This window comes from Aythya marila (genome assembly GCF_965140915.1).
Source record: "Aythya marila genome assembly, chromosome: 16".
Lineage (NCBI taxonomy): Eukaryota > Metazoa > Chordata > Aves > Anseriformes > Anatidae > Aythya > Aythya marila.
Genome location: NC_139057.1, coordinates 8,414,383 through 8,427,538, shown reverse-complemented (window position 1 = coordinate 8,427,538; position 13,156 = coordinate 8,414,383). Strand labels below are relative to the sequence as shown.

At 39.1% G+C, this 13,156-nt stretch overlaps 1 protein-coding gene across 3 annotated transcripts in view; it reads left to right on the top strand.

Annotated features, from left to right (window-relative positions):
- The window catches only part of PTPN1 (protein tyrosine phosphatase non-receptor type 1), a 42,677-nt gene that overhangs the window by 26,313 nt on the left and 3,208 nt on the right, over window positions 1-13,156 (top strand). For all 3 annotated transcript variants that reach the window (XM_082773088.1, XM_082773090.1, XM_082773089.1), the window contains exons 2-8: window positions 2,907-2,997; window positions 4,760-4,860; window positions 6,847-6,945; window positions 9,646-9,783; window positions 11,124-11,333; window positions 12,087-12,248; window positions 12,877-13,112. In XM_082773088.1, the coding sequence (XP_082629214.1) occupies window positions 2,907-2,997; window positions 4,760-4,860; window positions 6,847-6,945; window positions 9,646-9,783; window positions 11,124-11,333; window positions 12,087-12,248; window positions 12,877-13,112 (1,037 nt within the window). The remainder of the gene's footprint in view (window positions 1-2,906; window positions 2,998-4,759; window positions 4,861-6,846; window positions 6,946-9,645; window positions 9,784-11,123; window positions 11,334-12,086; window positions 12,249-12,876; window positions 13,113-13,156) is intronic.

Below are 13,156 nucleotides of genomic sequence, written 5' to 3'. Positions count from 1 at the left end.
AGTTTTTTTTGTTTGCATTTTGCTATATTTAACGTGGATCCTAAGTGTTGTTTTTTGTACTTTGTGGGACTGTTTTACACTTAAAAAGAAAGAAAGAAAGAAATATGTAGACTCTGTGGGAAATGTGGTTAGAGATCTAGAAGACCATTTTTCCTTAGTTCCCTGTTTTTGTCTGTTATTAATCCTGTTCAGTCAGTACATAGGAAAAATAAACCCCTGCAAAATACAAAGCCACCAACCTAACATCGGAGACGAATTTCTGAAAACAGCCATTTTAGCTGCTTCATGTTTGAGATATTAGACTGTGGCAGTCAAGATCATATTCTCCAGACTGCATTCTTCATAAGCAGAAATACTGGCAGCCATGTGTTAAGTTATAAAAAGATAGCAGCTGATGTCATGGCTTATTTCAGTGAGGAGCCATTTCAGAATACTGAACTAATTTTGAGCAGGTATATATAAAATAGAGCTTTTTACTTTACATGTGAAATTCAGTATCAATTAGTACATACCTGAATAATGGGGTAGAAAAATGAACAAGTAATAAGCTGCAGCAGATAGCCTACCTCCAAAAATATAATAAAAATCACTATAAATAATTATTTATGCAAAACAGAGACGATCAGAAAGAGTCGTGTTTGGCCTGTGTTTTAGGAATTAGCTTTTGAGCTGGTGTAAAATCCTTCTGCTCTGATGTTGGAAGGCTACCACAATTTAAACCAGAGCCTGAGCTAAGGCGAAACTGGTAATGGAGGAGTGCCCAGCCTTCCTATGCAAGTGGTCTGTACATTACCAGCAGCCCTACAGGAGCGCTAGATTTACGTGCACAGAAACCTCTTTTCTGTCAGTGGTTGTAGATGTGTGGATCAACACTGTGCTCAAGTACATATGTGTCTGCACAAATAACTTAATTAACATAAAACTTGGCTTGATTTGGTTAAGTTTATTTTACAAAGTAAATTTCATCCTGCAAAAGGAGATGAATTTAGCTCAGTAGTTTGTTACCAGGGCTCGGTGCTGGGGCCGGTCCTCTTTAATATCTTCATCGATGATCTGGACGAGGGCATCGAGTGCACCCTCAGTAAGTTCGCAGATGACACCAAGTTAGGTGCGTGTGTCGATCTGCTTGAGGGTAGGAAAGCTCTGCAGGAGGATCTGGATAGGCTGCACCGATGGGCTGAGGTCAACTGCATGAAGTTCAACAAGGCCAAGTGCCGGGTCCTGCACCTGGGGCGCAATAACCCCAAGCAGAGCTACAGGCTGGGAGAGGAATGGTTGGAAAGCTGCCAGGCAGAGAAGGACCTGGGAGTGATGGTGGATAGTCGGCTGAATATGAGCCAGCAGTGTGCTCAGGTGGCCAAGAAGGCCAACGGCATCCTGGCTTGTATCAGGAACAGCGTGACCAGCAGGGCTAGGGAGGTGATCGTCCCCCTGTACTCAGCTCTGGTGAGGCCGCACCTCGAGTACTGTGTTCAGTTTTGGGCCCCTCGCTACAAGAAGGACATCGAGGTGCTTGAGCGGGTGCAGAGAAGGGCGACAAAGCTGGTGAGGGGCCTGGAGAACAAGTCCTACGAGGAGCGGCTGAGGGAGCTGGGCTTGTTCAGCCTGGAGAAGAGGAGGCTCAGGGGCGACCTTATCGCTCTCTATAGGTACCTCAAGGGAGGCTGTAGTGAGGTGGGGGTTGGCCTGTTCTCCCACGTGCCTGGTGACAGGACGAGGGGGAATGGGCTTAAGTTGAGCCAGGGGAGTTTTAGGTTGGATGTTAGGAAGAACTTCTTTACCGAAAGGGTTGTTGGACACTGGAACAGGCTGCCCAGGGAAGTGGTGGAGTCACCATCCCTGGAAGTCTTCAAAAGACGTTTAGATGTAGAGCTTAGGGATATGGTTTAGTGGAGGGCTGTTAGCGTTAGGTTGGAGGTTGGACTCGATGACCTTGAGGTCTCTTCCAACCTAGAAAATTCTGTGATTCTGTGATTCTGTAATGGTGATTTTTCAATGGTATCTGGGCCAGGTTATTTTTTTCTTACCATGTATGTGCACGATGTATCTGTCTTAAGATTTCTTAAACCTAATGATGCTATCAAAATATCAGTTCTACAGTATATCCATTTCTTCAGTTTTCATTAATCTCAATTACATCTGACAATGTCACTATAAAGCCCCTTGTACTACAATTTTTAAGAATTTCGTACTTCCCCAGTATCTATTCACACTGTGAAGTTGTGCTTGTGTTAAAACTGAGGCTAATATCCAGGGACAGCAGAATTCTTTTTATTCTATCTTTTGAAATTGTATCAGATAGTTGAGCTATTGGGGGGGGGAGAAGGAGAAGAAACCCTAAATATATACTTTATACGGTACATATGTTTTAGATGAGCATGTGAATTGAACAGTATTTGCCATTTGCAGCTTTATGGCATCTTGCTGATAAGATCAAGTTGTAAATGATCCTAGAAAGGCATGACTGCAGCATGTTGTTGACAAGTCACCACTCCATGTGTGTTGATGTGTTTTTTCTATCATAATGAATATTTTCTAATTCCTGATGAGACAGAAAAAATACGTGATAGTTCCACTGATAATGGAAACAATAGCATAGAGCAGTTTATATGAAAGTGCTTTGGGTCAGAGAGCCTGTTCCATCGGGAGTGCAAAGGCATAATGTCTGGTAAATGTTTTACTACTTTATTGGGGAAGTTAATAATATTATTATCACACAAATAGTGTTGTATCCTGGTAAATTTAAACACAGTTTTTAACTTGAATCCTAGAGTGCATACTGTCTAAAGCTCTCACACGTTAAAATTTGTGGTCAAGTGCCTGTTTGTCTGAAAACAGCTTAAAATGGCATGATGATATTAGATGGGTTCATATCTAAGACTTATTTTTTTGTTGTTTTGTTTCAGGACATCAGGCATGAAGCCAGTGATTTTCCATGTAAAGTGGCCAAACATCCCAGAAACAAAAACAGAAATAGGTACAGAGATGTCAGCCCCTGTAAGTACACTTTCTTTTCCATTGTTTGCAACAGACAGTTGACCTCTAATGACTTGTAATAGCACCATGTAAGAACAAGATTTCTGTTAGATGCGTATGCATTCAAGTCAATTCATTTCGTTAATATTTTTGGTTACAATATGGATGTCACAGGATGCCATTATATCCATAGGATTGTACTGTAGCAGCTGACTAATTCTGCGTTCTTGAGCAGAAAACTGAAAAAAGGAACTTGCTTTACCATTGAATTCTTATGCTAGGGAAGAATGGTGGCTGAAATTGCATTAATAAAAGTGGAAGTGTCCTTTCTATAGCAGTATATTTACTACAGCACCCTTCTAGTCCATATAGCATAAATGCTGCTATAGGAAGATGGGGAAGTCTTGCATAAAGCATATGACCTCTGGAAATAAATCCTAAGCTATCTGGAACAGAGAAAACAGGAAGTTTGCAAGGATGGTGATACTAGTGTGAGACGTGTTTCTGAAATAATTATCACTGCGCATTGCACGTTCTGGTGAATTCTGGTGGGCCGTGCATCTTTGAGCATGTGTCCTCTGTACCCAGCACACTGGTGACAGCTCAGTTCAGAGTTGCAGCCTGTCTTGCCTTCCATGTTCCTGAGTAGAAAGACACTAACATTCAGACTTGCCTGTGCCTGGCATGCTGACTTCTGAGGTGCAAGAGAGACTGCAGGAATGAAATCACAGAGTGCAGAGGGGTACAGGACTGTAGCCAAATGATCAGTGAAAAATATTTGATATTTTGGACACTAGAGAAAGTTCACAGCTGGTTTGCTAAACTACCTTTTCTGCACTAAATGACAACACCCAGGACTCATTCCCTCTTCTTCAAGGGTGCAGCACTGCTACCTGTTTTAAACACAACCTATAGAATTTCTGTGTATTTGGGCAAATGCCTATATTCTGCTCAAAGGCACTAGTTTCATTGTGTACCAGCAAAATTTTATACTTAGTGCTTTGAAGTTACTTAAGTCTTCAGGTTAATTGTAGAAACAATAAGGTTGCACGTAGGTTGCCTTACTAAGCAGTTCTAATATTTGGGGTTGTGAGTAACAAATGGTTCTTTTTTTTTTGCCTTTAGATAATACTACTTCCAATCTGCCTTTCTTGCAAAATGTAGAAACTCTTGGGTTTGTGGTTTTTTTATTCTACGTAGAGCAAACTGAAACTAACAAAAGAGCAGTGAAATTACATTTACTGTAATTTTTTTTTTTTTAATCGTTCTTTCTATTTTAAACTGTGGTTGGGTTGGGAAAAGTCGCTAAATCTCTACAGAAAGAGTAAGAAGTCTCTGTTCTGTTTGTTCAATATATGTTTAGGCAAACCTTTCTCAGCCTTGAACAAGCTTATTTTGAATGTTTAAGCTTCTAAAGATAAGCAATTGTGTAACTAGATTTATTTAAAAACAGTAACTGGATAACCGTACAAATAGGTCAGTGTGATCTGCTTTGCTCATTACCACTGTGAGCACTTCAGATGCAAATACTTCTATTCCTCCAGCGTATTCTGAGAAGATGGACTGTGACTTGCCATCAGTGCTCTGGTGCAGTGCTGTTCTTGTAGGCGCTATATTGCATTTCTAGAGTTACAAGTACCAGAGAACGTTTTGGTGCTGTGATTAAGTTCTTTTGATTATTTGGGAAAACTCAGCTTTTTTGATCATAACATTTTGATGATCTGTGCGTGGACTGTGCTCTGTGCCTTATACATTAACCAGTGTTTTTCTAATTGTGCTGCAGTTGATCACAGTCGAATTAAGCTAAACCAAGGTGACAATGACTATATCAATGCTAGTTTGATAAAAATGGAAGAGGCCCAAAGGAGCTACATCCTCACCCAGGTAATTGCAGGTTGTGGATCATAAAAATCATATGGTGATTGGGATTGTTTCTTGTAGGATTTCTTTAACCTCATGCCTGTTTACTTTATTTTGAAATTAGATAAGTCTATGCAAACATCTCTGTGTCTATATAAACATACTGTGTACATGGAACAATTTTACAGAAATGCTACACATTTTTCCTCCTTTGCATCATCACTGACAGACTTTTTGTAGCGTGTTTTGGCCCCTTTGTATATCTTACTTTAGGCCTACCTAGGTTTTGTTATAGAACAGAAGCCAACATGCTTCTAGAAATCTGCCTATGATGTGTTGGCTTATGATAAACAACATTTAGATGAGGTTGAAATATATCACATTTCTCCTACATGGAAGGCCAGCACAAAGACTTCAGACCATTATAATCTTAAATTGTCTGATAAATTTTCTGACCAGAAGTGAGCTTTGCTTAGTGGAAGGGTTTTGCATTTACAGAAGAACCCTAAGTATGGACTTAAAGATGTTCAAACATACTTAAATATAACACATTATATAACTTCTGCCCTACTCAGCCTAACAGATAAAAGTATGCTAGGGATTTCCTAATGCCTAACTGCATTTAGTTTAAAAGAGGTAGTGCGCTCTACGGCCTGTCGTTAAATGTCCTTGTGAATATGTTAGTGTGGCATTCACAAATAGTGTACCTGCTAATGACATGGTCCCTGAAATGTCTAAACTGGGCAGTGCTGATGCTTTTATCTACAACATGAAAGAGGAAAAGAGGAAAGCCATGAATGCAGACTTCAGTGATGGGGATTTGGCCGAGGGAAAGTTGCTGTCTTTCACTGAATCTGTGACTTCCCCACCTAATTATGTAGCACATTCAAAAACACCCAGGTACTGTCGTCTTATTCTGAGAGCTGGCAAATGTGCTGGAATTCTTGTTTGTCCTAAATGTTCAGTTCCCTGGAAATAGTCCTGGCTTTTAATCTTGACTCTTCTTTTCCTTCCTCCCACATTTTAGATAAAGGTAGACTGGGATTAATATTTTCAAGTAAAGTTCAGAAGTTCTTCCTTCCTGTTTCTAGAGAATAAAGATAAATCTGTAATGAAGAAGCAGACAGTGGAGCATTCAATATGAAAATTTTTCTGTGCAGCTTTTATTTTCCTTACTCAGGAGAGGGAAGGCTGATCATTGGGTTGAAAGGAAGAACTGCTGCTACTTAGCAGCATATCTGACTTTTCCACATACAGCTACCTTTCCTGATCCAATATTTAATGGTTTTGACTGGCTTTTTGAGGGCGCTGTCCTGCAGTGCTCTTTGGTAGACAGCAAATGTGAGAGGTTTGTTTGTGTTGCCCAAAATTCAGAACAATGGTTTTGAAGTAGAGAAGAGCAAAGGAACAAAGCAAAACCATAAAGTTAGAAGGAAATTCTAAGTAGACAGTAGTTCTTTAAAAGGAATTATCATTTTGTTCAGTCCAAAAGCACATCCATGAAGATTCTGCAAAACCATATAACTTGTTAGTGATCTGGCATTTTCTCTGTCTTTCGGATGTTTCTCTGTTCAGTGGACTGTCAAGTATTATGAATAACAATGATGTATTGCAGAAGAGGTAAATGTATACGTTAATTCTGCTCTTAGTCAATGGGAAGTTATTTCCCCATTACTTTTGCTTACTTGCCTAAGAAAATTCTCTCAGCAATTTTCGCTCCCAGTTCTCTTCTTGCAAATGAGACTACTTCTGTCTTCTTGTTATGTGTGTGTGTAGGGAAGATTAATCATGCTTTCATGGGGTGAATTCATAGTGGGAAATTGGAAATTAAAGCTATATCACTACTTTTTTTCTTTTTTTTCTTTTTTTTTTTTTCCAGTTTGAAATTAGAAGTTGCTTGTTACTACTTCTTGCCTAAATTTATTGCCTAGGGCAGTAACTTTTACTGGAGAACATTAGTCTGACTTTAACAGAGAATAACGCTTATTTCTGGGGATTCTGTCTCTGCAGGGACCTTTGCCAAATACTTGTGGTCACTTTTGGGAGATGGTTTGGGAACAGAAAAGCCGTGGTGTTGTCATGTTGAACAGAGTGATGGAAAAGGGATCCGTAAGTATTTATCTGGTTTGAGCTGTATGTTCATTGCATGTTTTGGTTTAAATTAAATTAAAAAAAAAAAAAAAGGTGAAGAACAGTAATAGAAGGGGGGAAAAAAGGTGACTGTAAGTAATTTTATCTAACAAATTGTGTTTAGGGTTGGGTACTTGGTGAAATAATAAATCCAGAAAACTATTGTTTGTAATTACAGGTCCTAATTTCTTCTGCATTTGGCTGAAGTAAGACACAAACACAACATAATTCTCCACAAAAAATAAATATTTGCTCTCTACTGCTAACCTAGGTATCTGAATGTAGTTCTCACTCTTCCTTGCACGCACAGTCAGCCTGTCAAAGGTTATTCACACCAAGCACTCATTCAGAAGCAGTATGAAACAGCTTTAGAGTAATTACAGGGCCTCTGACTCCAGGCTTCCTTCATGCAGTAAGAGCTCTGATTTCTAAACTTACCTGCTACGTATGTTGTTTCTCCTCCAGGGTCATTGTTTTACAATCAAAAGTACTTGTACTGGTGTCTGTCTGAAGCAGTGATGTCAGAGATAGGGAACCTGCTGTTCAGCCAAGGCTTTGCTCGCTAGGACAAGTGCAGAGGGCTTGGGTCTGTCCGGACCTTTTAGGAAGTTTACATTAGGCAGGACAGACAAATGATGAAGGGGAACAATAGGTGAACAAACAATCAGGGTTATTTTAAGTAATTAACCTTCTGATAGATAAAAAGGGATGGTTCCTCTGGCACACAGAGTAGCTGCTGTCTTGAGAGGAAATGCCTCAGCCCTTCTGGTGGTGGTGAAGACAGGAACCATCAAGCATGGAATTAATTTTTCATCCGTGGGTTCGGAGCTTTGCTCATATGCTAACTCCACAGCTGCCATCCCGTGGTCCTGAAGTAGACTTGGTAAATCTGTGCAAATCTGGGACAAAAGCGGTTTTAAAAACTGACAGAAACGCACAATTTGAAGTTAAACATCACAATGCAGTCAGTATAAAGACACTTCAGAGTAGGGGTGCTGGGTATGCTGGGTATCTACCAGTGATAACTGGGTGGTACACAGTTTTGCATAGTCAGGAAAGAATTCTTGTGCAATCAGTTGTGTTTTAATGAAATGCAGTCTTGATATCAAGTGTTTTGCTTTTCCTTTTTAGTGTAAATGAAACTTCAAGAGATGCAGTAACCATAGTTTTCAATAGTTTTCTCCTTTCCAGCCATTCCCACTCATTCTCTGCAATGTCCATAGTTCTGAACAAAACGAATTACTGTGATCCCTTGGGACAGGCTGCTAACACTTCTCAGCAAAAAGCAGTGGGGGACCTACAGTGGAGCACAACACAATATTGTTTGCAGACACACTTGGTGGAGAAATTAGACACAAAGCGAGTTGCTGTTTCATAAACTTTAATATCCATAAAAGTGCAGAGAATTTTAATCGAGTTCTATACACTGATAAGCCAGAGGATACATTTTCAATAAAAATTAGAATTTGTCTCGGCAAAACTAGAATTCATGTACCACTGAACAAAATACTGAAGGATTTTCTTATTCATTAAAATGCTGTCAGAAATTATCCTGGGGTGAGAATGCTGTTCTTCTCTTATCGGTGTTTTTACATTTCAGCATTAAATCTATATTATTTGCACTCTAACCATGTCCAACAATCCATTCCCATTGAAAGCTTAGCTATGGACAAGTGGTGGTCATAATCTCTTTTCAGAGAAGCAGTGCTTAATGGCAGAAATAGCAGGCCAGTTCTCACCAGCATCATATCCATAGTTTTAATGGTCATAAACTCGGTTGCAGACTTCCCTATTCTTGTTACTGATGAGTTTCTTTAGGTTCTGTTTTTTCCTACACCGCTACAAAATGTGCTACTTGTCTGTTTGACTGACTCGTTTAAGGTTCTAGCATGTAGCAGCCTTTGCAAAACTAAGCTCTCTGGAAAACTTTACCGTGAAACTGAAATTCAGTGAGAAATAGGAATGTTTGCTGAATACAGGTTGTTTTTTTTTTTTGTTTGGCACTTTATTCTTAAATCGTGCCATGTAAAATTAAAATGATCTCAGTGCTGTTTTTATTTTTGTGGTAAATGAATGAAGTAAACAAAAATCTCATCTGATGTTATACTTGCAAATTAGTAATGTTGCAATTCTCTGTACGTAGCTTCTTTGTGGAATTCATAATATTTTTTTATGGTACATTCTGCTCTTGTTAACATCTCTTCTTTTGAAATGGAAATGTTTCAATGAGGTCAACGCATTAAATGCAGAGTAGACAAAAATTCAGATCTTGGCAGAGTGTTACAACAGCTTTTATATTTAGAAAATTATTAAATTTTTTGGTTTTTATGATTGGTCTGGCACAGGCCAAAATAAATAATGACTTTGATTTTGATTAGATTCCACAGTGGTGCAGCTCTGTAGCAGCCTTTCAGCTTCAGTAGGAGAAAGAGAGCTCTACCTACACAATCCCTAGGTATCTTTGTGACTTCAATCAGGGTCAAAATAACTTGATTCATAAAAAAAAACGTACTGAACACATGGTTCTGCAGCATAAAGGAAGACTGGTATTCTTCACATTGGAATTAGTCCTTCTTATAATAGAAGCAATGAAGAAATAATTTCATTTGAAAATGTGTATTTAAGAATAGTTATTTATTGCATTTTACACAAATATAAATGGCACCTGCTTGTTTTTAGGTAAAGTGTGCGCAGTACTGGCCACGGAAGGAAGAAAAAGAAATGTTTTTTGAAGATACAAACTTAAAACTAACCTTGATATCTGAAGATATAAAATCGTATTACACAGTACGACAGCTAGAATTGGAAAACCTTACAGTAAGTACCTAAACTACTACCAGTCACATTTTTTAACCTCTGAGATGAGACTCGCCTCATCAACAAGCTCTTGAAAAAGCTGGTCATGAAATACAGCAGGTTTTGTCCTGCAATTGATGATTCTGCATGAGACTGTTTTCAACATTGCAGTGTATTAGAGCATTACTCTAACAGAGCAGAGAAAAACAGAAGCATGCAGAGCAGTGAGAGCTGATCTGAAGCTCCTGGGTGAGACTGCCTCAGGTGGAATGCCATTAACTTCCACTGAATGCAGGTAACTGAAGATAATTTCTGAGGTTCCTGATGGTGCTGAGCTAGGTGTGTATGTTGGGACATTCTCACCTGAATTCTGACCTGTCCTCATACTGCTCACTGCTGGAAGGTACGGACATTCCTTTGCTCAGCTGTTAGCATCTTGCATGCTTCCTTCTGCCAGGAAAAGTGAGAAAACAGATGCTAATTTGACTAATGAAATTGTACTCGAATAAGGATTTGTTTGTTGTAGTTTGCAGTGTGCATTAAAAATGACACCTGCCATAGACGTGTTTTTGATTGTTGTACCTCAGTGTTGTAAGAGAGCGTGAACAGAGGTGATACAGCAGGCCTGGAAGAAAGTTTTCAGGTGAGGAATGAAGCTGTAAAGGAACACCTGTGATTGTGCGAGGGTTTTGACTGCAGAAAGTGGAAAGGGCTTCTGTAGTTTCTTGTACTTCCATTTGAGAACTCTTCCAAGGGTATTCTGGCATCCAAAACTGGGCAGCGGCAGTGCCAGCTGCCTGTGGTGATGCAAGCATTTGAACTGTACTGAGAAAACTAAGATGGGTTATGTATAAGGAAATTGACTTATACATCATACTTATACATTTTGACTTATACATCATTTTACTTTGCTCAAAACAGAGATAATTATTTGTAATTAGTTAATTAGCTTTGGAGCTATAAAACTCCCTCAGAATATGGAACTTTGTTATTTGAATTTGTCAGCTGTTGTGTCGGTGCACCGTACAAGAAGTAGCAGTGTAGTCTGAATCTCACGCAAAGTCGAGGTGGCACATTCCTCCATGCTGCATAAACCAGAGTTACTTCCAAAGGAAGAAGCTAACATTTTTCCAAAGACACAAATCTGAAATTGACTTACAGCTAAAAATGTCTAACGTTTGAAGCTATAAAAAAATCAAAATTCTGAAGCTGTATTTCTAAATGTATGAGAGGTTATTTGCTAGGAAAATAAACGTGAGGAATTGTTTGCCCACTAGAACGTTGTTGTAGGCAGCTGTGCTTTGAATGGCTTTGACTTGTGTGTCCCAGCTAAAGGACTTCAGAAGTACTGTCTCTTACAGACGCAGGAAACTAGAGAGATTCTGCACTTTCATTATACCACGTGGCCTGACTTTGGAGTCCCGGAGTCACCTGCTTCATTCCTCAATTTCCTGTTCAAAGTGAGAGAATCTGGCTCACTGAACCCCGAGTACGGACCCGTTGTGGTGCACTGCAGTGCAGGAATCGGAAGATCGGGAACTTTCTGTTTGGTTGATACATGTCTTCTGCTGGTAAGAGCTACTGCTTCGAGACAATGTGCTATTTAGTAGAGTCACGGTCAGGAATGGCTTGTTTTAAGCCTACAAAGAGCTGTGGTGTTTTCTCTGGAGTATTCTTGCATGTTATTTCTCGTTATCTTACTCTTATTCTGTGTTGGACTGTATTCCACTTTAAAATTAAGGCAGAGCTCATTCTTAGCTGGCCATTTGGGGCCTGGGGAAGAAAAGTCTCTAGTTCTTAGAGTAATTTACAAGGCTAGACTGCCCTTATGGTTAAGAAAAAAAAAAAACACTAGGTGTTCATTAAATAATACTGTAAACTATCCGGAAACAATATAAAATACATCTAAATGTGTTTCCTTTAAGGGAGTCAACTTACCCTGTGTAAGTAGGGAAAGATTTTGGCTTTACTATTAACTTTTAATTTTAACTTAATAAATTTATTATTATTAACTGTGCAAGAACAACTAATACACAGAAGTTAGGCCTAGGTCAGAATACCCATTTTTAAAATTATTTTATTTACTGTATTTTCAAAAACAAGAAAGACAAAAGAAAAAAAAAAAGGAAAACATACAAGAAGATTTTGGGGAACCAGTATCCCATCTCTCTCTTTTCAGAAGCCAAATAAGTAGCTGATACCAGGTTTTTTAATTAGTTTATTAGTTCTGTAATATGGAGGATGGTCTGAAGGACATAGTATAGGAGTCACTGTATTGAATCTCATCAGAGCATTAAGGCATGTTTCCCATTTTGTACCTTCAGATGGACAAACGGAAAGATCCTTCTTCTGTGGATGTCAAACAAGTTCTTCTAGAAATGAGGAAGTACAGAATGGGACTTATACAGACAGCGGATCAGCTTCGTTTCTCCTACTTAGCTGTTATTGAAGGAGCAAAATTCATTATGGGAGATGCTTCAGTGCAAGTGAGTACTGACTGCAGAGCCAGATGTGGTGAGCTGCAGCTCTTTAACTGTAGCAGATAAGTGGGGTGAACAGAATAGAAAGGAGCTTTAACTTTGGCTTCAGTGGATTTTTATGTTCTGGGGTTCTTAAATAGAACACTTCACTATCTGACTTGTTTAAAAAAAAAAAAAAAAAAACCAAAAAACTACCTGTAGTCCTGTTGTGTGATAGCACTGTGCATGCTTTTCAGCACTGTTATTGGGGTGTAGACTGGGTACGTCAGCTGTCTTTCATTTAAGGGAACACTTCTAGTATGCCAGAAAATGTATAAAAGTATTATGATTAAATCTTATATATTTCTTTTATGGTAAGCAAAACCATCAACTAGGCTCTATTTTGTGCTATTTAAAGTTTCCAGACATAGATTAAAATTTCTTGCATTCATAGCTGATGTCTTCAATGTACTAGATATAGCTTAGGTTTGGAGTTTTTTGTGTCTTTTTTTTTTTTTTTTTTTTCCTTTTTATTGATGCAAATGAACAGCCACTCTAAAAATACATGAAATAGACTGTAGAGTGCCTGCCTTGTTAGAGTAGTTTATGTAAAAGAAATAATGGGAAACTTCACATTATATTTTTTTTCCTGAAGGAACAGTGGAAAGAGCTCTCCAATGAAGACCTGGACCCACCACCAGAACACACCCCACCACCTCCCAGACCACCAAAGCGAACCTCAGAAATGCACAATGGAAGGATGCACGAACACGCAGAATTCTTCCCTAAGCATGAAGTGGCAGAGGAAGAGATCAGTTGCTCAGTCAGCACTGTGGAAGAGATGGTTCCAGATGGCAGAGCTTGTTCGTCTGTGCCAGTGATCACGGACAGGTAATTCCTTAAGTTTCCCACTCTAACTGCCCCCAAAAGACTGC